Here is a 25,749-nt window from a genome sequence, read left to right as displayed (position 1 = left end):
TCTTTACCGCTGAGTCACCAGGGAAGTCCCAGTTAATATCATATTTTACCATAAACAGAAATTACTTTTGAGCTTCCCTGGTGGTGCAGTGATTAAGAATTCACCTTGCAAAAAAAAAAAAAAAGAATTCACCTTGCAGTGCAAGGGACGCTGGTTCCATCCCTGGTCCAGGAAGATCCCGTGTGTCGCTGAGCAGCTAAGCCAGTACATCACAACCACTGAGCCCATATGCTGCAACTACTGAAGCCAGCACTCCTAGAGCTTGTGCTCTACAACAAGAGAAGCTACCTTAGTGAGAAGCCCGCACAGTAGAACAAAGAGTAGCCCACGCTTACCGCAAGTAGAGAAAGCCTGCATGCAGCAACAAAGACCCATCATAATAAATGGATGGGAAATAAATAAATAAGTAATAAATAAAATAAGTAAATAAATATTTAAAGAAAAAGGAAGAAATTACTTTTTATCTTGATATTCTACTATCATCCCCAGGACTATTTGTCTAACATAAGTACAATTTATGATGATGATGAAGTAAAGAAATATAATCTCCCCAGTGAACTTCCTGTTACCAGGAATAGTCAAGAGAGGCTGAGCAAAAGTCAGGATAGGATTGGTAGGAGTTCCTGTTCTAGAGGAGAATTTGTGCATGTTTTTGGATTGTGAACAGTTTTCTGTTTACCAAAGCAGTGATATAGCCTATAATTCTTCTAAACATGAAAATTCACATTCCAAGATTTTGTTAAAATATTTTTAGTGTAATATAATATACTGATCCCTAAATGCCATTGAAATGTGAACTGTATAATTACACTTTTCTGGATATATGTGTTAAATTGATCTGTTTTTCTGTTTTTGGTCTAGGGTTCACCAATAAAGCCAATACCCATGAGGGAATTTCAAAAAACAGAAGACATGAGAAGATATTCACATCAAAATAGGTTTGAAAAACCAGTGCTAGTCATTTGTTTCTGTCTTAAAACTCGGTAGTAAGAGCATGAAATGATTTTGGTTTTGTGTAGATATATGTATAATGAAGGTGTCTAGATACTACGTGTTTTAAATATGATGTATTTATAGCTAAATGAAATGTACCTTTGTGCTCTAGAATAAGAAGTAAAACTGACTTGCTGATTCTAAATTCAGATTACCTAAACCACTATCTGTATAATTATTTGAAGATACTTAGTAAAGTTTATAATGATATATCTGGATTTATGCATAAATAGGGCTACATGAATTTCAGGAGTCCAGCGATTTTACTTAAACTTTTGATTAGATGACAGAACAATAGAGAAAATGATATATTCTTCATTCCCATCTCAGTTGAAGTAATCCTTTATCTATAATTACTGCCTCACAGGATATTTCTAAAATTAGCTTGATCATTTAGAATACTGCTGCTGCTGCTTTTTTTTTTCTCAAGAGTACTGCTTCTTATTCTTGAACTCCAAAAAGTTTCTTTCATAAACTGTATCACAATAGTTGAAAAATTCTCAGCCTTTGATTTTTTTTGCTTCCTTTTTTTTTTTTTTGAAATCTTAAAAAAGTAGGCTTGATAAGTCTGTTCTTAAGTAGCATTAAATTTGTTGTGTAGAAAGTGTCATACATCATTCTTTACTTATATTTGACAGGATATTAAAGTTGTTTAGAAGACTGAGCTATAGATGAAACTGTAGGGAGAATAATGAAAGAGAGAAATCTTATAACTTGGCCTTTTTAAATCTTGTTAGTTCATGAAGATTTAGACACATTTCATGTCTTTGAAATTTATCTCAAAATGACCTTTCAGTTGCCAGTGTGTCCCTTTACTGAAAATGTGGTTATTCAGAGATTCCAGTATCATGTGGGGATTTCTTGTTAACATTTCCCCATGTTGGATAGACCTCTGCTTTATTTTTGGCCCCTCCTACCTTCTGTGTCCATTATAAGTAAAGCTCAGGATCTCCAGGATATGGCACACACCCTCAAGGTGAAAGCCAGCTTTTTGCTCAATTGCCTTACTAAAGTTTTAGTTTTCTGATGCTTCAGTTCAGTTAGGTTTAGTTGCTCAGTCACGTCCAACTCTGCGACCCCATGGACTGCAGCACGCCAGGCTTCCCTGTCCATCATCTACTCCTAGAGCTTGCCCAAACTCATGTCCATCAATTTGGTGATGCCATCCAACCATGTTACCCTCTGTCGTCCTCTTCTCCTCCTGACTTCAGTCTTTCCCAGCATCAGGGTCTTTTCCAGTGAGTCAGTTCTTCACATCAGGTGGCCAAAGTATTGGAGCTTCAGCATCAGTCCTTCCAATGAATGAATATTCAGGACTGATTTCCTTTAAGATTGACTGGTTTGATTTCCTTGCAGTCCAAGAGACACTCAAGAGTCTTCTCCAGCACCACAGTCCAGAAGCATCAATTCTTCTGCGCTCAGCTTTCTTTATAGTCCAACTGTCACATCCATACAAGACTATTGGAAAAACCATAGCTTTGAATAGATGGACATTTGTCGGCAAAGTAATGTCTCTGACCCTTATATAACAAATTACCACAAGTTTAGTTGCTTAAAACTCACCTATTTATTATATTACAGTTCTGAGAGATAGAAGTCTGGGCAGGTTTGTTTTGGTTCTCTGCTTAGGGCCTCACAAGGCCAAAGTCAAGGTGTTGGCTAGCAGAGAGTCTTACCTAGAGACCCTGGAGGAGAATCCACTTCCAGCCTCATATAGGTTGCTGGCAGAATTCAGTTCCATGCAGTTGTAGATTGAGGTCTCCATTACCTTGTTAACTGTTAGCTGAGAGTCATTTTTGCTTCTAGAGTCCACCCACATTTCTTGGTTCATGGTTTCTTCCATCTCAAGCCAGCAGTGACAGGTCAGATCTTCACATTTTAAATGTGATTTCCCTTTCTGCCACATCTCACAAACTTCTTGCGTTCCTCTTCTGGCTTTAATGACTTGTATGATTATACTAGGCCCACCTGGATAAGGTCGACCAATTAGTAACCTTAATTTCATCTGCAGAGTCCTTTTCTGATATGTAATGTATTTATTGGAGTAATACTGGGAGAGGAGATCTTGAGTGCCAAAAATCTGCCTACCAAACCTTAATCCAGAGTTCCTATTTTTTAACTTCTTTTTAGAATCTATGAGTTTTTTGTTTTTGTTTTTTCTTCTTGGCACTTCAGCAGTGCATTTTAAAAGATTACTTTATTGAACAGTTTTTTTGTTTCCATTGGAAGAGTCATTCAGAATAGGTAACCTGCTACAGTGCTAGAAACTGAATCAATGATTACTGTTAACTAGGTATTTCAAATCTTTAGATCAATACAGTCTTTGGATAAGAACTCCATACCTTATCCCTGTCATCAGTTGAGCTTTAAGATCAATACATACCTCATGTTGCTAAATATCTCATATGTGCTAAGCACTTTTTTAGGTATTGGGAAATAGCTGTAAATTTCAGAGTTCCTATCCTCCTCAAATGGAATCATGAACTAGAACCTAGAAAAACAAAATCACCTCAGAATGGCTGGCCACTCTCAGGCTCACAAGACTTGCCTGTAACCTGAGTAATGTTGCGTAGCTTCATGTGTGTGCTCAGTCATATCCAACTCTTAATGACCCTATGGACTGTAGCCTGCCAGGCTCCTCAGTCCATGGAGTTTTCCAGGCAAGAAGACTGAAATGGGTTGCCATTTCCTTCTTCAGAGGATCTTTCGAACTCAGGAATCCAACCTGCAGCTCCTGCATCTCTTGCATTGCAGGAAGAATCTTTACCTCTTGAACCATTGGGGCTTCCCAACCTGAGGAATATGTTAACCTACAAAGTGTTGATCAATCTTCTGTTTCAAAGACTGTGGATCAATCTTCTGTTACAAAGACTGAAAGGAATTGAGTTAGTTTCTAGATTGCTACTTGCTTGTTGGTCACTGCTGGGAAAAAAGTTGTTTGCTTTTTTCCTCCCAATTCTCCCCTCCCATCACCCACCATGTACATTTCTTCCTCCTTCACCCTACCCCCCCACACACAGACACTGCCTGAGGATTAAGAAAGTTAAGGAGGTATGTTAAGAGTATTATGATAAATTGGGAAGTGTTTTATAACTGTTTGCTGAAAGGGAGTAAATAAATTTTTAGTTAAAATAACAAAACTGTCATTTATATATAAAAAAAAAATTTTTAAGGGCTCACTTATAACCTGATTGGTATTTTAGTTCAGGAGAGATGATAATGTCAGGCTACGTCCTATGAAGTTCGTTAATTTCTACTGGAAGCAGTATAGTATTAAAGAAGTACCTGGATATTTTTAGTTTCATGTTACATAGACAAAACTAGAAAAGCTACTATATTAAATGTGATATCATGAACAAAGAAAAGCAGAAGGGCAGTTCAGAGTCTGTCATACAGAGGCATAGTTCTGGTTTACCCAGCTCAAATAAGTTCAAGATTTAAAAATGTATAATTACAAACCTGTATTTTTCTATCAATATCCCGTATTTTTGAGAGGAAGAGACCACTGCCATTTGTTTAAACAATATTTCTTGAGCATAGTCTTCATAACCAGCATAGTCTGGTTATGTTCTAGGTCCCTGATGTCACGTAGTTAACCTTTAACAATGCAATAACAGACAAATATATGTAACAAATACTTGTCAGGTTCTGCTCAGTGCTACAAAGAAAAATAAAGCAGGATGAAAGAGTCAGTTTGAGGGGAAAGCAAGAGCAATTTTATGAGGTAATGATATTTTGATCAAAACCCCAAAGAGAGGGATCAAGGATTCTGGCTATCTAGGGGAGGAACAGTCTAAGCAGAAGCCATGATAGAGGAACATACTTAGTGTGTTCAAGGAGCACTGCTGCTGCTGCTGCTGCTGAGTCGCTTCAGTCGTGTCCGACTCTGTGCAGCCCCATGGACTGCAGCCCACCAGGCTGCTCCGTCCATGGGATTTTCCAGGCAAGAATACCGGAGAGGGTTGCCATTGCCTTCTCCCAAGGAACACTAAGGAGTGTAAATAAGGCAGAATAGTTTTGAAGTGTGAGATGAAAATTAAGTTGTAGTTATGTTCTACTTGAGATGCTGCTAGAAATTCAGTGGTGTTACCAAGTAAACAGGTCTAGATAAATAAATTTAGAGTGAAGGGGAGAGAATTAAGGCTTAAACAAAAAACTAGATTGTTTGTTTTTATTGTTCAGTCGCTAAGTTGTGTCCATCTCTTTGTGACCCTATAGCCTGCAGCACCCCAGGCTCCTCTGTCCTCCACTGTTTCCTAGAGTTTGCTCAAGTTCCTGTCCATTGAGTTGGTGATGCTATCTAATCATCTCATCCTCTGCTGCTGCCTTCTCCTGTTGCCTTCAGTCTTTCCCAGTGAGTCAGCTCTGACCTCAGGTGGCCAGAGTATCAGAGCTTCAGCTTCAGCATCAGTCCTTTCAGTGAATTTTCAGGGTTGATTTCCTTTAGGATAGATTGGTTTGACCTCGTCGCAGTCCAAGACTCTCAAGAGTGTTCTCCAGCATCACAGTTCAAAAGCATCAGTTCTTCGGCACTCAGTCTTCTTTATGGTCTGACTCTCACATCTGTACATGACTACTGGAAAAACCATAACTTTGACTATACAGACCTTTGTTGGCAAAGTGATGTCTCTGCTTGCATGCTGTCTAGGCTTGTCATAGCTTTCCTTCCAGCGAGCAAGCATCTTTTAACTTCATGGCTACAATCACCGTCCGTAGTGATTTTGGCACCCAAGAAAATAAAATCTGTTACTGCTTCTACTTTTTCCCTTTCTATTTGTAATGAAGTAATGGGACTGGTTGCCATGATCTTAGTTTTTTATATGTTGAGTTTCAAGCCAGCTTTTTCACTCTCCTCTTTCATCCTCGTCAAGAAGCTCTTTAGCGTCTCTTCACTTTCTGCCATTAGAGTGGTATCATCTGCATGTCTGAGATTGTTGATATTTCTCCTGGCAGTCTTGACTCTAGTTTTTGATCCATCCAGCCCAGTTATTTGTGTGACGTACTTTGTATATAAGTTAAATAAGCAGGATGACAATACATAGCTTTTCCAATTTTGAACCAGTCCATTGTTCTGTGTCCATTTCTGTTGCTTCTTGACCTGCATACAAGTTTCTCAGGCAACAGGTAAGATGGTCTGGTAGTCCCATTTCTTTTAAGAATTTCCCACAATTGGTTTTGATCCACACAGTCAAAGGCTTTAGTATAGTCAGTGAAGCAGAAGTAAATGTTTTTCTGGAATTCCCTTGCTTTCTCTGATCCAGCAGATGTTGGCAATTTGATCTCTGGTTCCTCTGTCTCTTCACAGCCTAGCTTGTACATCTGGAAGTTCTCAGTTCACATGCTGCTGAAGCCTGTCTTAAAGGATCTTGACTGTAACCTTGCTAGCGTGTGAAATGATCACAATGGTATGGTAGTAGAGACAAGCAGGAATGGTTATGGAAATAGGAGAAAGAAGGTCATGTCCCAGAGGCTAAGTGAAGAGACATTCTCAAGACATGTGGGGAGAGAGAGAAGCAAATCTCACATACCACTGATAGGTTCAGGAAGGTGAGGGCTGAGAATAACTATTGGATTTGGACATGTAAATCCCCCAAATTGAAGAGAGCAGTTTCGGTGAAGTTGTGAGAACAGATCCAGATTGGAGTGGGTTCAAACTAAAATGGGATGAGATGAAGTGGAAACAGTGAATTCAACCAACTTTTAAAGAGGCTTGGTGTAAAAAAGAGGATAAAGAAATGAGGATATAAAGAAGATGTATATTTAAAAGTTTTACTTAAAAAGCATTAAAGAAAAATGTTCAAATCAGGGCACATACACCCACTTGAGATGGTTTTATATGATCCTTTCTGGTATAGTTTATAGAAGGCCAATAAAAGCTTTAAGAAATGTTAACAGTGAAGTTGGTAATTTGGGACAAACTTGTACTTAATGGTAGTTATTCTAGTACATGGTCCTGGAGTCACTCATCTCATTCTTTATTGGTTATATCCCAGTTAAAAATCTTATCCTACCAATACACTCCTCTCTCTTCTTGCAAGACTGTGACTGAGTATGCTCTGGTTAGGCATGCTAGGATAAAAATTGACGAGGATTAATAGAAAGTTAAGAAAGTTTTAAAACTCTACCTTTAACATTATTTTAAATATTGTATAGGAAGTTATTAAGTAATTTATTTGGTAGCCATTAAGTAATTTATTCTGTTACTTTTAAAAATTATAAGCCATTTATTCTGTCAAAGTTTTTTTAATGCCTAGAAATTTTTTAAAAAATTGTGAATACTTCAAAGATTTGGAGCCAATATGAGAAAAAAATATAGCATGAAAGAACAATAGACTAGCTTAAGTTTTTGTTTTCTTACATACTATATTTTTAAACTTTAGGAAATACAGCAGGAAATAAATAAACCAAAATATAAGAATTAACACTGATAAAACTGAAAAGCAAATTTTACTGTTTTTTTTTAAGCATCAAATCAGGTTTCATATTTTTCTTAAAGGTAAAAATCGACAAAATCTTCAGTTTTATTACTAAAATTGCTCTTCAGTTAAAAATGGGAGTAGATGTGCTTTACACGTAAAGTTACAGGTTCTGTAGTATTCCAGAATTGTGTTGATAAAGTGGCTTTGTGTATAAACCATCTCTATGTACATGATCTTGTTTCAGTTCTAGTAATAAAGAAGATGTAGTTCTGTGAGCTGTAAAGAAACAATACTATTTGAAAAGTGATCTCAAATAACTATCATGAGCACTGGCTGACATAGACAGTTGTTCGCTATGTATAGCTTGATTGGTGATATCATCACTTGAAATGTGAGTTGGAGACATCAGGTGTTCCTGTAGCTTAATTTAATGACTTGGGCTCAAGTTTATAAAATGCAGTTGGTCTTTCAATGTTGACCAGTTTGCCTGCTGCTTAATAGAAAGCTACATTAACAATAAAATTCCACTTATCTTTTATTTATCTGTCTTATCAAAGAGTTTTTTCTTTTCTATTTTTCCTTTTTGAATCAGGGTTCCAGCTGAGCCATCTTCTCTCTTAGCACCATCACCAAGTCACAATCAGGTAAAAAAAAAATTTTTTCCAGTTTTAGTTTCTTTTTAAATTAAGATGATTTTCTTCTTTTATAATACTTAAATTGCAGTTAATTCCCAAACATCTATAAATGTTATTACCTGTCTCTTCAATCTACAATTAATACAATATGTGCATCTGATAGGAGTAGCAATGTTTTAGACACCAGAGAGAAAGTAAGTCTTTATAGTACATATAAGAACACAGTGCAGAAATGGGAAAAAATTAGCAATAAGCACATCTGAAGAAATGCTCAGTAAATGCAAAGTAAAAATTGCTTGGGTCAGCAGTAGTTTCCCAAAATTGATAAAGAATATTCATAAGTTGATCTTTATCCCTACTTGCATATGCAAAATGATCCTCTTGTTCCAGTTTTCACAGACAGACCTGGAACTTCATCGGAGAAGAGAACAATTAGTAGAACGTACTCGGAGAGAGGCACAACTTGCTGCCCTCCAGTATGAGGAAGAGAAAATAAGGACCAAGCAGATTCAGAGAGATGCTGTCCTGGACTTTGTCAAGGTGAGTTCTTCGGGTTCTTTGACTGGTGCTCCTAAAGCTTCTTAGAATTAAGTGCATATTTGTTTCACTGAGGCTGTCAGGCTTTATTGCCTTCATGGGGGGAAAAAATTGATAATCATAAGAATTCTTGAGTAAATAGTATAACTGTCTCCTTTTGTGATTAGATTAATTGTCCTCAAAGGTGGATAGGCTTGAGGATAATCAGAAGTGATTGATCTTGCTTTTAGGACAGTGACAGTCTCTTACTCTTAATGACCTGTCTATAATTAGACGTATCACTTTACTGTCCAGCTGCTGTTTCCTATATCTCTAGTGCATCATGAAAGTGAAAATACTGTGTAAACTGTAAAGTGCCATGAAGATTTAAACTATTATTATCTGAACCTATCACTAACTCCCTTACCTCAAAAATTTTCAAGGCTCACAGGCTTAATACTTTAGTCATCTTAGATTCTTTCCTTTCTGTTTTCTTCCCAGCTACTCAGTTAATAATTCTTATTAATACTTCTGTTTTAAACAGACTCTGTAGTTGTCTCTAAATCTGGTTCACTTTTTTGGCCTGTGTTACGTACATCTTTTTGTTCTGCAATCACCTTAGTTTTTTTTTTTTTTCCTTTTAAAATAATTATTTATATTTTCGCATGTTTAATATATGTCTCTCCCAAAAATTCCCTGGTGGTCCAGTGGTTAGGACTCTAAGCTCTCACTGCCACAGACCCTGCTTGGATTCTTGGTCAGGGAACTAAAATCCCACAAGCCTAGTGGCGTGGCCCATATGTATGTATTTGTCTCTCCCATTTATCTGTAAACTCCATGAAGAAAGGGACGTGTTCTTTCTATCATGTTTATTCACTGATGTTTCCCTAGGTCTAACCACACCTTAGCCAACAGTAAAGCTCAGTAAATACTTTTTAAATGATTGAACAGATGAATCACTCATTGTCTCATTGCTTTCTCTTGTTTCATAGCTCTAGCCAAAGTGTATCTTCTTTAACTACCATACACATGATAAATTCTTATATTTTTTTCAAATGTATGAAGCCTGCAATGATATTTGACGCCCAGAGAGGATAAGAGTTTTCCTAAGGTTAAATACTCAGCTAGTAAGTGGCAGAGCAAAGATTCTAATCAAGACAGACTGAATAGAAAATGGAAATGAAGCAGATGGAAAATCAATAGTTTCTTAAAAAAAAAAAACTCTTGATGGTAACTAGACTTACCATGGTGATCACTTTGATATAGAAATATCAAATCATTATATTGTGTACCAGGAACTAATATGGTGTTGCTGATCAGTTATACTTCAAAAACAGACAAACTCATAGAAAAAGAAGTCAGAATTGTGATTACCAGAGGCATGGCATGGGGGAGGGGGAATTTGATGAAGGTATCTAAAAGGTACAAACTTCCAATCATAAGATAAATAAGAATTAGAGATGTAATGTATTAATACAGCATATATATTAAGTGTGAAAGTTGTTAAGAAGGTAAATCCTAAGAGTTCATCATTTCATCATTTTTTTTCTTTTATTTTGAATCTGTATGAGATGGTAAATATTCATTAAACTTACTGTGGTAATCATTTCATGACTTCTATAAGTCAGATCATGGTGCTCTCCACCTTAAACTGATACAATGCTATGTGTGAATTATGTGCTTAGTCGCTCAAGTTGTGTCCGACACTTTGCGACCCCATGGACTGTAGCACACCAACCTCCTCTGTCCTTGGGCATTCTCCGAGCAAGAATACTGGAGTGGGTTGCCATCCCCTCCAGGGGATCTTCCCAACCCAGTGATCGAACCCAGGTCTCCCACATTGCAGGCAGATTCTTACATCTCAATAAAACTGGAAGGAAAAAAGAAAGGGAGACAGGCTGACTCAAATCCCTGGTCTATGACCAGAATGCTCTACTGACTCTCAGTTGATGATAATGGCTAACACATATTATGTCATAAGTGTTGGTCTATGCATTTTATATAAAATAACTCATTTAGCTTGCCTTATGTAGAAGTAACATAATTAGTAAGAGATAATTACATTGTAGATAGCCTTGATTAAAGGTCAAATTAGAGTTTGATCTTGAACAGTTAGGCAGACAAGAGCCATTTTAGTTCTTAAGCAGGAGAAAAATATGAGAGGGAAGGTACTTCTGAGAAACTAATCTCATGTTAGAATATATTAAAAGATGAGGAAAGAAAGAAAATGAAAGAGAGAGTAATTGCAGGAATTAGATGAAGGCATACAACTAGACAATCTCTAAGTTTCCTAAGGAAAAGCAGTATTGTCCAGTGGTAAGGTCCTGTATCAGAAATATCTGAATTTGAATCCAGCTTTCCTACTAGGTATATGCTTGACTTTTGGAAAGTTACAGAGCCATTCTATGCCTTTATTTTCCTTATCTGTGTAATATTTAACAGTTAAATATCAGCTATTTCAGAATAATTGTGGCTGCACCTAGTACTTTTATTAGTATGGTATGTGCTACACCCTTTGGTACCACAAAGGGTTTTATAAAATAACAGTAAGAGGTTTTAGAAGAAGCATCATTATGTCCTATACATAGATGTGTAGTGAATGTTGAAAAATTATTGACAATGAATGGGGAAAAAAAGGTTCCAAAGCAAGATTTTGAGACTACAAGAATGGTTTTAATGGGAATTAGCTTTGTGGAAAGAAGGTCAGATTTAGAGTTAGAAGACATAGGTGCAAATCTGAGTTCTGCTGCTTACTTTGTGACCTTGCACAGACCATATAAACTCTCTATCCTCAATTTTTTCATCTTTAAAGAATATGATTATGGTGTTTATCTCACAGAATAAGAATCACTTGAGATACTGTGTATAGGAACACATTATAAAACACAGTGCAGATATTGTGAGGTTATTAATTGACATAATAATAGAAATTAGCAAGTTAAATGAAAGAGCCAGTTATTACAGGAAATGGAAGGGTTTTTTTGATTATGTTGAATGTAAGATGACAGTGGGGTTTCCACAAACATTTGAAAATACAAGCCTGAAATTTGGCTGATGGGAGAGAGCTAAAGCTGTTAACATTGGAGTAATATTTGAAGCCACTAGAGAAAGAAAGATGATTTCATTGAGAGAATTTAGTGAGAGATCACTACTCTGTGAATATGTTTTTATTCATGTACATATTTTAAAAAGCATAGTTTTTAAAATGTTCTCTTTATAGATGTTTGTATACACAGCAGAGTACTGTATATCAGCTTACTGCTTTTCTGCATTTAAAATATAAGCTACTTAAGGAAAGGGTGGCATCTAGTAACCAGTTAATTTAGAAAAGTGTCATATATAAGAGATACAGAAATTAATGTGAATGGTTACTTAATAAATAGAATTTTTCATTTCCAATGTTCCAAATTCTAACCAACTTTCCTTTCTTGTGGGGTATATAGCAAAAAGCATCGCAAAGTCCACAAAAACAACACACCCCCTTAGTTGGTGAGGTAAGTTTATATAATCACCTTTCTTTGAAATTTTTTATTACTGCAATGAAAATGAAATAGTTTGCATGTGGTTATCATATGTTTTCAGTGATCAAATTATTGCCATTTTCTTTTTTCCCTTCATAAAAATCTACTTACTAGGGAGAAAAAGACATGGGCCAGGAAGTTTATCACAATCTATAGATCATGATTTTTTTTTAATTTATACATATCCATCTGGAGGTTATTTATTACCCCTTGCATCCCCAGCAGAGATATCATCTCCCTCATCCATTTTCAAAGCTACTGTGTAATGAGAGGTGGTCCTGAGATCTGTATCTAACACAGGTGATTGGTGTCAGTATTAAACCAAAAGCTCTACATAGTATTTCCACTTTGGAGCTCATTTCCTAAGTGTGTATGTTATTGGTTATACTTTGTACACATTAATTTTATCATAAGTTGTACATTTTCATTACAAATTGACATGTAAGATTAATTGCTTATTAACCTTTTTAAAAATCTATGCACCTGTTTTGATCTGTTAAACTGATGCTTACTAAATGAGTATTTTTCTTGTAATTGGCTTTTTTGTTAGCTATTTTCCTTTGTCTTTGCCTTTTTATTTTTTGGTTTTATGATCACCACTTCCTTAAGAATGCATTAATGTGTTTTTTCATGTGAATGATGACTTTATTTTTTGTAAAATAAGTTATTTGAAAACCTAACACATGGGACTATATAAGCATCAGTTTTCAGCACAGTGTTTTTGTAGCACAAGTGTTTCTAGATTGGTAAAATATATTGGAAATGTTTTAAATTATCCATTATAAAGTTTTAAATTTTTATTAGACATATAATAACTATTTTTGTTCATTTATTTGAGAACTTGGGCATTGGTAACATCTGAATGATTCACTCAAGCATTTTCAATTGTCTTTTCTTCTCATGGTAATAACTGTACAAACCTTTGAGAGTCAGAATTTGATAAGTTAATATACTCTTCCTTTTTTACCCGAACATTTCTTTCTTAATGATCCTTCTGGAGTAATTCATTATATAAAACTAAAGCTCTTCAGGAAAATGACATGTGCAGTTTAAAATTTCCACTTGTACCCTTGTTTTGTCTTGAAAGGTAGTGAAGAGATGCTTGGAATATGAGGCATCACTCTTGGGTTTATTGTTTTGAATTTATCACTAGCTCACTAAATAACCAGAAATTCTTTACGTTATTGCTACATCTGTACTTCAGCTTTCTCTTCTTAGAGAATAATTTCCTGTTCCCTCCTCACTTTAGAAAGTTTCTAGGCGATAAAATCATACTTGAAATTGTTTAAACTCTTTAGGAGAAAATCATTACTCATAGCTTACTAGCTGTTATGATGCATGATTTCTGAATGATTGTGAATGTGGTCCTGTATGTTGGCATCTTTACAAGTTTGTGTTAATATGTCTCTCTGCGTGTGTATTTGTGAAATTTGTCGTGTGTGTGCATAGCTTGGTTTTGACACTGCTTCATTTTTCTCCACCTCTCCAGTGTCCCTTCCCATCCAGAAGGTCTCAACACACTGATGATAGTGCCTTGTTAGTGGTAAGAACCTTGCACAAAATGGAGTTTTACATTGCTGTGTCTCAGGATTGGAGAATAGCTATTGTACTTTTCATTCTGAATTGATCTAAATACCATAAAACATGATGAACATCATTACTGAATGCTTTACAAGTAGTTAGAATGTCTCCCTACATTACTTTTCATGATTTACTCAGTATTCCAAGTATTCTGCAGATGTGATTCAAATACCTTTGTTAGTGTTCTCAAAAGTAAAACATCTGCATTGAGAACCATATTGGCTTTGTATGTGTGTTGGAGGAGAGTTTAAAAACATACTAGTTTTTAAAATGTCATTTCTAATTACAGATGTCCATTGTTAATCATTAATTTGTTTTGTGAGTCACCTGTATGATGAATGGTTACCTTATTACTTCATGATGCTAATTTTACAACTGTATATTTGACACCCTATTTTATTATCTATTTTACGCTACTGAAAATCCCAAACTTTAAAAAAATACTTCCATCTCAAGATTATCCCTCCATACCCATTTTATGTTCTAAACTCAGGGAAACATTAACTTTGAATGCTATCTAGTTATCTTTGTTAACATTAGTTTACTTTTCTTTTTTAACTTTATTTGATTTTATTGAACACATGCAAATTTAGAAGATACCTTTTCAGCTGAAAATGAGTATAACAGGAGAACTTTATTGAGAGTCTCATTTTTATCAGCTTTGCAAGAGGATTCTAACCATTTACACAGTTGGTTTTCCCATCATGTTTTATGTTACTTTTTTCACTGTAGTATTGAAAACCAGCGGTTCAAAAGTCTATTGTCTTTAGCAGTTCCTGTCTTAGGAGCTGGTAACTGCTGCCGCTGTGCATGCTATTGCATGAACTACATACGTCAGCATGAGATTCTTGTTACATAAATTTCACTGTCAAAATCTTTGTGTTCTGCAATCATCATTTCCTTTATGATGGATAAAGTATATTTTAACTGGACTCCAGAAATAAGCTTCTGGAGTTTTAGTTGAAGTTGATTGGCTTGAGAGGCAAATAATAAATTAATGTAAAAAAAATACTGAGAGCCTGTGATGATCCAGACATTGTACCAGCATTATTTCATTCATCCTCACAGCATCCTAAAGAGCTAAGGGTAAACTTAACACCATTTTACAAATGATTACTGAGGCACAGAATGTTTTGTCCAGATGTGACTTCTCCAAGATCACATAGCTAGTAAGTACAAGGCTGGTTCAGATCTAGGTTTGGGTGACTTAAAACCTGCATGAACACTGTGCTATGTTGCCTCCTGTACTATAATTGAAAACACTTCAGGGAACTGAAGATGAGATTTAATAACACATATAGTAAGTGCTGAATGCCCAGACGTTTTTATCAAGGAAAAAGTGGAGTTTGGAAAAACAGCCACAAAATCCCCCCTTAGCGTGAAATTTGAAATTTCAGCCATTTTCAAACACATACACTTGTATTTTACTTAATAGTATTCATGTCTGGCGTAAATTAGATGGCCTTTAAAAGCAAGAACCATGTCTCAGATATTTTTGCATGCCAAATAGTGTCCAACATGTACACAAAGAACCATTATTTAAATCATTCCTCTCCTCTGATCTTATCAATACTACTCTTAAATGACTTTTAAGAGCTTAAGTATCATCTTCACATGGTAGAATAAAGTCCATATACTTCTTAACATGGTCTGCAAACCCTTTAGAATAAGTTGCACACTTCTTAACATGGCCTCTAAGTTCCTGTGCACTCTGGGTATTATTTGTCTCTCATCTCTGGTCTCATGCTATATCAGCATTTTTTTCTGCTTTGCAGATATGAGAAACCCTTTTCCACCTCAGGATCTTTGCAAATGCTGTTCCCTCTGCATGGAATGTCTCTCATTCCATGCATATACCCCTTGATCTATCTGGTAATGAAAATGTACATATACCCATGCATATATCCCACTGATCTATCTGGTATCAACTTAAATGTCACATCCTTAAAATGGCTTTTCTGCCACTTTGCTTACCCCAAATCAGTTCTCCACTGTTACTTGTCTTCATAGTACTTTTAGGTGGGAGTTTATTGTTTTTTATATCCCTCCCCCAATGATAGATTGTTAGATTATAAGTTTCATGGGCCTGGGGATATTCTCTGTTGCATTTACTTATGTATATTCAACCCCTATCTAATTCCTGGGATATATTAGTTATTAATTACTAATAAATATTCCTGAATAATAAGTATTCCTGAATAATTTGGAAGTTTTATGTATTCTTTACATGTAATAATTGCTCATTTGTTAAGGTGGTCAAGTGGTTAGGATTAGGTGTTTTCACTGCAGTGGCCAAGGTTCAGTCCAGGGAACTGAGATCCTGCAAGTTTCATGGTGTGGGCAAAATAAATAAAGTCACAGTCAGGAAAATAATAAAAAGTTGTCAAAAAAAATAGTTTCGTGATGAGAAGGTCTGATGATACAGCAAGTAAATGTTGAATCTCATTTAAAGACCTCGAAATATGGGATTTGATATAAGCATTAGAAATGTTTAATATCTGTTACACTAACATTCTCTTAGGGTTGCCCTTCAGGCTCTGTTGCTTTCATATATGTTACATCTATGTCTATCCCATCTCTAGATAATGGCAAGTAACTAGACTCATTTCACTTCCTCTTCTCTCCATTCCTTTTTTCCTCCTTTGCCAACATAGTGCCATTTAACCTTTTTATACTTGAGGTTGGGCTTCTCTGGTAGCTCAGATGATGAAGAATCTGCCTGCAATGCGGGAGACCTGCATTTGATCGCCGGCATTCAATCCCTGGGTTGGGAAGTTCCCCTGGAGGAGAACATGGCAACCCACTCCAATAGTCTTACCTGGAGAATCCCCATGGACAGAGGAGGCTGGTGGGCTACATACCGTCTGTGGGGTCTCAGAGTCAGATATGACTGCGACTAAGCACATAGCACATACTTGAAATTGACAGTAATTCAAGTCCATTTGATTACAAGGAAGCCCAGGAAATCTAAACAAGTAAAAGCATGTAAAATGTAAGACTGTTGTCACAGTCTGTTCTTGGTACATTTCTTTCTTCACTTTTTTCTGCCTTAAGATATGTAATGTTACTGTGAGTATTACATGCTTTTTTTTTTTTTTGCACACATGAAAAAAACATTGCTATCTATCAACTCATTAAAATTATAGTTGTATTTATTTTATTGACCGTCTTACCTTTTTCTAAACACCATTTGTGTTCCTGTTCATTTATGCCATGATTCAGGTATTTGTGATCATAGTTTAATTTGTTTTTTAATTATTTAACTTATAAAGACTTTAATATCTTGAAGCCTTTGGCATTTTTAACAGGTAAAATTCCACCCAAGCACCCTTTGTGAAAGTCTTGTCTTCTCTGATTTCCATTCCCCACCAGTAAAAAAAAATTTTCATGTTTTGAACAGCTTTTATCTATAAAATTCTGTATAATAGATTATAACAGTATTTCTAATATATTTAACTAGTTGTATGTATTCATAGATTGGTGAAAGGATAAAACATTCAAACAAAAGGAAAATTGTATGTTTTAGAGGTCATTTGGACTTTCACAGAAGCAGAAATGAAATGCTGGTTCATCCTTAAGTTGTGATGCAAAACCCTTATATCCTGGCATCTCATACCAGAGCCATTAACCTGAATTATAATAAATATAATTTGGATTAATATTGAAAAAATATTGCCCTTATTCGTGCCAGTTCTGATCAGTTAAAATGAACTCTTTGACTGGATTTGTTTACCCTGTCATAGGAATAGCACAGGACTCATTTGTTTCTAAGGCTGTTTTGCTAAAAATATATATATATATATATGTTCTATTTTATTTCTATATTAAATCAGTCTTTCACTTCTTGATTAATGTGGTATGGAGTATTGAAATAGTTGAATTAAAGGTGGAGAAGCTGTGTTAAATTACAGGCCTTTTCTCCCAGGTGTTCCCTTTCTGCCCTGTCAGTGTCTTAGTGAATCATTTGAAAGTTTGTCAGTGACCTTTCCTTTTCTGCCTTTACTGAGAAGAACTGCCTGCCTGCCTGGCTGTCTGACGTTTTGCTAACATAAATGCTGCCTTCTGTTTCTTCTCTTTTTCTTTTGCAATTTAGTCGCTGTCAGGTGTGAATCAAGTGGGTTATGCTGCTACCCTGCCTCATTCTTCTGCCTTCAGGACTCTTCAGGTATCAGTATATCTCGTTATTGTAATTTACCAGGAACTTTTGCAAGTTTTATTATGCAGAAACATAGAGCCTTCATTAATTCTTTATATTGAGATTTTGCTTGAAATATTCTATTATCAAAGAATTTTTTTATCATGAGTTTACTTTGTAACTTTGTTACTATTTTACTTTGATCATGAGTTTTTATTTGCATTAACTCTGTTGGCTAAGTTCATGCGAAATAACTTGAGTCCCAGTCTCCCAAACTGGGAGACTGTCTGCTGCCAAAACCCTTTTATAGTAGGGGTCAGTAGGCTACGGTCCCTAGGCCACTGGTTTCTGTTTTATTGACACACAGCCACCATGTGTCTATGGCTGCTTTTGTGCTTAAGTAGGAAGTTACAGTGGAGATCATATGGCCTGTAAGTCTAAATTAAAGACCTGTGGTATTTTATGTTTTGAAGGCTTCCCTCTAAGGATGATAATTCCATGCTTATTATCATTTGGTACATAAATGATTAATAATCCTCATTGTCAAGCAGGTCCTCTCCTTGTCTAACTTACATCTGTCCTCCTGTGATTTACACCTCACCTGTTTCTTTTCTTTTCTTTTCAGAGTGGAGATTTTCTAGTTACTTAGTAGTTCTTTTGTAGGGCGAATCTTTATAATTGAAAATGATTATGATGCCTCCCTTGTCTTCTCTGTAAATTAAGCTTTGGCCCTTTTATGTACCTTTCCTAGCCTGTTTGTCCTTACGAACTTTCACAAGTTCTCTGCCCTACATTTTGGCTGCATGGTCTCCCTCATTAGAGCCCACATGGTGCTGAGCTTGAAACCAGGGTTATTCACATCCTAACACTGAGTGTCAGGTTGGGGTTTTCCTTTTCGGTATTCATTTTACTCAGTGCCCACTGTAATTGTCAAATGTTTTTATTATACTCCTAATGATAATAATTTCTAAATATTATATCTTCTCTTTTCCTGCTTAATTTTTATTTGTGAACATTTAAAATTTTCTAGCTTACCAGAATACTTTCAGAATCTTGAGTCGTGTCCTTCCAGATGCTAACCCCAACTTACATCTGTAAACCTGATAAACCTTCTTTCTGGTTCTTATTGAAGCTACTCGTACCTGAATGACTCCTGAAAAAGCTTTCTGATTCTCTTCTGTATTAACCTTTTGCTAGCCTTTGTCAGTACGTTCCTTATTTGAACAACACAGAAAATTATCTGAGGGACTGTTTTCAAAATTCTTTCAAGGAAGGTATATAAGAGAAAAGTTAATTTGTTACAGTCATAGTATCAGCATGGTTTGAGCTAATCATATTAGTATACTGGAATGCAAATCAGTTAGATTTACAGTTTCAATAAAAATATATTTTAAAAGTCCCCATTTTATAAGTCCCCTCTAGTCTGGCTTTGTTTTTCATTACACCCAACTGTGTGTTATCTTGGTACTTCTGGAGGTGAGAACATTTGTTGCCATTCAATGGAATGTGTTTCAGCTCTTCCTTATCTAGTTCAGTTCAGTTCAGTTGTTCAGTCATATCTGACTCTTTGCAACCCCATGGACTGCAGCACGCCAGGCCTCCCTGTCCATCACCAACTCCCAGAGTTTACTCAGACTCATGTCCATTGAGTCAGTGATGCCATCCAACCATCTTATCCTCTGCCATCCCTTTCTCCTCCCGCTTTCAGTCTTTCCCAGCATCAGGGTCTTTTCAAAAGAGTCAGTTCTTCGCATCAGGTGGCCAAAGTATTGGAGTTTCAGCTTTAACATCAGTCCTTCCACTGAATATTCAGGACTTATTTCCTTTAGGATGGACTGTTTGGGTCTCCTTGCTGTTCAAGGGACTCACAAGAGTCTTCTCCAACACCACAGTTCAAAAGCATCAGTTCTTTGGCACTGAGCTTTCTTCATGGTCCTACTCTTACATCCATACATGACTACTGGAAAAACCATAGCTTTGGCTAGATGGACCTTTGTTGGCAAAGTAATGTCTCTGCTTTTTAATATGCTGTCTTGGTTGGTTATAACTTTTCTTCCTAGGAGCATCTTTTAATTTCATGACTGCAGTCACCATCTGCAGTGATTTTGGAGCCCCCCAAAAATAAAGTCTGTCACTGTTTCCAGTGTTTCCCCCTCTGTTTGCCATGAAGTGATGGGACCATATGCCATGATCCTTATCTAATAGAGTTGCCTATCAACTTTATAATTTTATTCCTAAATGTGTTAAAAGTTTCTAATCTATCTCACAGTAATAGGTCTTTTTAATTTTTTTTCCCCCTCTGTATCTGGAATAATTCTATTTCTTATGTTTTTCAATTTGTACCATTGGTCCTTCAACAGGTCTTTGTTTAGCTAACTAGCTTTCTTCTTCCTATCTCATATTCTTTGAAGATAAGGATAGTCTTTTGTTCACTTATAAAGATATCCAGCTCTTGCCTCACTTGCCTATTCATTCCCTTTACCAGTGCCTGTTGCTCTTACTTTAAACTTGTTATTTAAATTCCCATTTCTCCACTGAAAAATAAAAAAATTTAAAAAAAAATAAATAAATAAATTCCCATTTCTTCTCAGCATCCTAAACTTAGTTTACTGGCATCTTTATACTTGATGAACATGTTGTCTTTTTCACTAATGAAGATGTGATACAGTTCTTCACTCAAGAATGCAGCTTACTTTTTAAGTCTTAATTCTTGGCCTGAGAGTATCAAATCAAGGAATCATTACGTCAGAATTGTCTTTCAGATCAGTCCAGGAATTTTCTTGACAGCATGGCTTCTGTTTATTATTTATTTATAGCAGTTAAAATTTCCTTTCATCATTAGTCTCACCTACCCAACTAAAATTTGAGATAAAAGACTTCTGAAAATACTGAAACCCAAAAAGGAGAAAAAAGCATGGGAGTGTATATATGTGTATGTGTGTGTTTTAAAGTCATTCTATTAAAAAATGTCTCAGTTATCATAAATTATTGAGTATAATTCATTAATCATTGAGTATAACTAGATATCAAGGCCTGAAAAACTTGTTAATTCTAACTTTTGTTGATTTTACTCCTCTGCCTTGTCTTTAATATCTTTAACCCAGCTAACCAATACTTCTTTTTTAATTAGGTTATCTCCAGTCCCTTTTTTTAGATATACCTTATACCAGTTGAGCTACTTCTCTCTCCTTTATAGTTCCTTTGTCAATAAATTAAAAAGATCTTGGATTCAAATAATAGTCTCAAAATACAGCTATCATATTGCACCATCTTATTTCCTAGCTGAAATGAAGAAACCTTCATTACTTTTTCTTAAAACATTATTTGAGGATAGAGGAGAAATACTTTAGAAAGTATCCCAGAAAAACACTATTGTAAAATAAAATTTTATTCTGTCGTATACATTTCCCAATAAAATTTTCTGCCTTAGGATGATCTAATTTTTCACAGTCTTAGGAAAGACCTGTTAAATATTAGGACTATCTTTAGAGAATGTGTTACTTAAATCTTATAGTCTCTAGAACCAAGTAAGAGATTTGGCATTAAAAAATATTCAAAATTAATTATACCAAATTCTCATTTCTAGATTTCATTTTGAATAGAGTTGCATGGTATTTTTTCTTTTATAATCCCTAAGTTATCACAAATGTGGAAAGTACCTCTTGAATAATAATTATTGATGTATTTATTTCTCCACAGAATGATGACAGATCTAATGCTGTATCAAATTCACCTACAACAGAAACAGGTAATAGACACAAAAGTACAATTAACCACTTCCTGATTATAATTCTTTACATGGATTTTCCTGATAAATTACTTCTTAAATGGCTGTGGCTTCCTTTTCTGAGAAATCAGGCACAAATATGGGAACTCTGCACATTTTTTATTTTTTAATTCAAGTGGTGGTTCAGCTACTCAGCCTTTTGATACAAAAAAATGCGTATTTACTAGCAGGGCTGTAGGTTGGCACAAGACTATTTTTAATATATTAGCATTCATTCTGTCTTTATTGATACACCAAGAATAACATGACAGTTAAAAAGACATACATGAAACTTCCCTGGTGGTCCAGTAGTTAAGAATCCACCTTTCAATGCAGAGAGTGTACGTTTGATCCCCGGTTGGAGAACTAAGATCCCACATGTCATGGAACAGCTAAGCCGACACACCACAACTAGAGTCCGTGCACCAGTGAAAGATTCAAACAAACAGGGAACTCCCTGGCGGCCTAGTGGCGAGGATTCCAGGCTTTCACTGCCATAGTCTGGGTTCAATCCCTGGTTGGGGAACTGAGATTCCACAAGCCATGTGGCAAGGCCTAAAAAATAAAAATGCATACAAACAGCCCTCCTGTTTTCAGGGTTACTTTCCTGTACCAGATTTTTCTATTAATAAGCAAAATTATTATTTTATATCATTGCAACATTTAACATTTCTTTTTCATTTATCATTTATTGAACTTTTTGTCACATCTATTATTATATTTAATTTTTTTCCATCTCCTTTAATTTTATTTTGCTTTTCCATGCTGATTCAGTTCATCATTCCCCTGCATATTCTTTTCCTGCTGCTATCCAGAGAAACCAGCCCCAGCGCCCTGAAAGCTTCCTTTTCCGAGGAGCTGTCAGGACAGAAACAAATAAAGGTAGGTGGTAGTGACTAAAAGGGGGATGGGGTGGAGGTGGTTATACAATGACATTAACTGTTAACATGCTTCTAAATTTCTACCCTGGGAATTCCTTGGCAATGCAATGGTTAGAACTCGGTGCTCTCACTGCTAGGGCCCGGGTTCAATTCATGATCAGGGAACTAAGATCCTGCAATCTGTGTGGTATGGCCAAACAAAGACAAAAAACAATAATAAACAAACTTCTGCCCTGTGGTGTCACTGAGACAACGTTTTAAGCTCTGCATTTGTCGGTGATTTCACTGAAGGAAATGGCAGCCCACTCCAGTATTCTTGCCTGGAAAATCCCATGGACAGAGGAGCCTGATAGACTACAGTCCATGGGGTTGCAAAGAGTCAGACAGGACTGAGCGACTTCGCTTCACTTTCACTTCACTGATGTTAAAGGAAGAGAATCTTAATCTTGCTCAAATTCATTTTGTTCAGAAAGCTTCTTAGTATCACCTAAAAGCAGGTTATAGTGTTTGAACAAAAAAAATACTCTTTTAGGGCTTCAGGGAATGAATGTCTCTTCTCCCTGTAACATCCTCTTAGATTTTTCCATTGGTAAAAGCTGTTTTGTATATTGTTAAAGAAATAAATCAGTAATTTAAAAACAGGTCTACTTAGTTTTATGGTCTTTAGTTAATATGGCAAATCTCTGTTGATCCCCAAAGAAGTTACCTAGACGTGGAAACACATTTCACTCCCAAAATTACTTTTAATGTAACTGATAGATAGTGAGATTTAAACTCAAACCAGAGGTATGCTGCTGGTGGGACTGTAAATTAGCATGGAAAACTGTTTACATTATCTGCTAATGCTGAATACTTGTTGAGTTGGTCGGGTAGTTAACTTGGTTTTAGGTAAAAATAGAAGAAATTTTTAATTTTCATGAAGAATTGTTAACTTTTGGCCAACCCAGTGTGTCCTATGAGTAGCAACTTTGCTTTCTGAAACATGTAACATCTATACCAAAATATATGTACAAAAATATTCATAGCAGTGTTATTCATAATAGCCCTAAACGGTATCTCCATCAACAATAGAATGGATAAATAATTATGGTATATTTCTACAATAGGATACCAAATAGGCAATGAAAATGAACAAGTTAATACATACAACAACGTGAATAAATCTTATAATGTTGATCAAAAGAAGCCAAACCCAAAAGCATACACACATATAATACTATTTTATTTATAGAAAGTTCAAAAATGGACAAAACTAATCTGTGGTATTAGAAGCCAGAAAGTATACATAGTTAGAACCCATGGTATTGGAAATAATTCTTTGGTACCAAGGGCAGAGAACAGGAGAGGGTCTCCTGGGTGTTGGTAATTTTCCATTTATTGACTTGCTTGTGTCTGCTTTGTGATGATAATTTACTGAGAGCTCTTTGCTTATGATTTGTGTAATTTGGGGGGGTATGATATTCAATAAAAACATTTTTAAATGGATGTGATAAAACACAAAATAGTTGAGACCAATGGATAATGGACATTTGGTAGTTTTTCATACTATTCTCCCTGTTATTGTGCATATTTTTAAATTTCCATTATAAAAATGTTTTTTAAAAAGGCAATACAGAAGTTGAAAGTGCTGTGCTTTCAAGGAAACTGATCAGGTGGATCTGAGTATTTTTGCAACACTAGCAATCACTTTTCTGTCTCACATATCAATATTTTTTAGGTCATGCTTCACCCCTCCTTTCATCTTCTGTATCTACCACTGATTTGAAAGATCCAGTAACAAGACAGAATTCAAGACAGAGAGAAGAAGAGCTAGAATTAATAGATCAACTACGGAAAGTATATACATTGCCTTTGAGTTACACTTTTTAAAGTGATATTGCTGTAACCCATGATCCTGGCATCACTTGTTCATTTGACTTACACATTTTTAATAGAATCAACAACTGTCCATTGTGTGCTGTGATGCACATTGTGTGATGAATTTTTTCAGCTATTTACTAAGAAAATGAGATGGGTTACTCCATAAAGCTCAACCCCTGGCCCTACTTAAAATTTTTTTCTGCTTCAATGTAAAGAAATCTTGTTAGAGTTAATAAAACTTAATGTATATATGCACATATACATACCACACTTATATTATATGTAGTGTTTATTTTAAAATTGCATCTAGTTTTTTGTTTTTTAATCAGAAAATTGTAAATGGATTCTGTTGTGGAACTTTGCAGCACTGTCACCTGACTGCCATACATACTTGCATATATTGACCATACACATATATATGTATATGTGTGTATATATATATTGGATCTCCTTAAATTATTGACTTAGGATAGAAAAATAAAATAAGAGATTGCGGTACTTAAGTTATTTGCTTTTTATCTTGATTTTTAGCATATTGAGTACCGGTTGAAGGTATCTCTGCCTTGTGATCTTGGAGCAGCTCTAACCGATGGTGTCGTTCTTTGCCATTTAGCCAATCACGTGCGGCCTCGATCTGTCCCAAGCATTCACGTTCCCTCACCTGCTGTAGTAAGTTTCATGCTTAAAAAAAAAGTTGACTCTTCACGAGACATCTGTTAAGAGGCAGGCATTATGCAAGTGCTAAGGATACAAATATGAATAGAGTCTAGCCCCTACCTTCTGGGTCTTACTTCTACTAGAGAAAAAACAGGCCTATAAACAGTAACTTCCAGCTGTGTGGTAAGTGTTATAAAAGAGTCATGTCAGAAGTATGCTATGGGAATACAAAAATGGGACCACTTCAGCACTGCCTGGAAAGTTCAGGAAAGCCTTGCCAGTGGAGGAGGAGGTAAAATTTGAACTAATTCTTTAAGTATGAATAGAAATTTGCCAGCATTACAGAGGGAGAACGTCATCCTGGACATAGTATTCCTAGATTAAAAAGCTAAGGAAGATCATGGCATATTAAAGGAATTCTTAAGTTGGTTAAAGTAGATTATTTACAAGTTTGTGAGTGTAAATGACAGAGGATATAGCTAGAGAGGTAAGCCACGGGCCATGTGGCAAGGGCCTCATGTCCCATGTCAGGGAGATAAAAGTTTATCTTAATGTAGACAACCAGGAAACACAGAAGGAATTTGAGAGGAATAATAGGATTATAACTGCAGTTTAGAAAGATGAATATTTCAGGGTTAGAAGTGACATGATTCAGGGACCAACCTCAGGTGCAGAATGTGCATTCTAGATAAGCAGCAGGTTTTCTTCAGACTGCTGGTCAGATATGAACATCAGTATATCAGGATGGCAACCCACAAGAGAAAGAGCAAGTTTTGGATTGACAC

General features: G+C 35.7%; 1 protein-coding gene across 6 annotated transcripts in view; it reads left to right on the top strand.

Annotated features, from left to right (window-relative positions):
* LRCH3 (leucine rich repeats and calponin homology domain containing 3) overlaps nt 1-25,749 on the top strand; it is a 100,029-nt gene that overhangs the window by 61,041 nt on the left and 13,239 nt on the right. For 2 of the 6 annotated variants that reach the window (XM_065943041.1, XM_065943039.1), the window contains exons 10-19: nt 862-938; nt 8,005-8,056; nt 8,438-8,587; nt 12,007-12,057; nt 13,574-13,627; nt 17,759-17,830; nt 21,500-21,548; nt 22,341-22,448; nt 24,165-24,283; nt 24,839-24,976. In XM_065943041.1, the coding sequence (XP_065799113.1) occupies nt 862-938; nt 8,005-8,056; nt 8,438-8,587; nt 12,007-12,057; nt 13,574-13,627; nt 17,759-17,830; nt 21,500-21,548; nt 22,341-22,448; nt 24,165-24,283; nt 24,839-24,976 (870 nt within the window). The remainder of the gene's footprint in view (nt 1-861; nt 939-8,004; nt 8,057-8,437; nt 8,588-12,006; nt 12,058-13,573; nt 13,628-17,758; nt 17,831-21,499; nt 21,549-22,340; nt 22,449-24,164; nt 24,284-24,838; nt 24,977-25,749) is intronic. The other 4 variants (XM_065943044.1, XM_065943042.1, XM_065943040.1 and 1 more) reach the window with 3 other exon arrangements.

This window comes from Muntiacus reevesi, chromosome 8 (genome assembly GCF_963930625.1).
Source record: "Muntiacus reevesi chromosome 8, mMunRee1.1, whole genome shotgun sequence".
In the NCBI taxonomy this organism is placed as follows: domain Eukaryota; kingdom Metazoa; phylum Chordata; class Mammalia; order Artiodactyla; family Cervidae; genus Muntiacus; species Muntiacus reevesi.
Note: the sequence above shows the minus strand (reverse complement) of the source record. Positions and strands in the feature narration are given on the sequence as shown.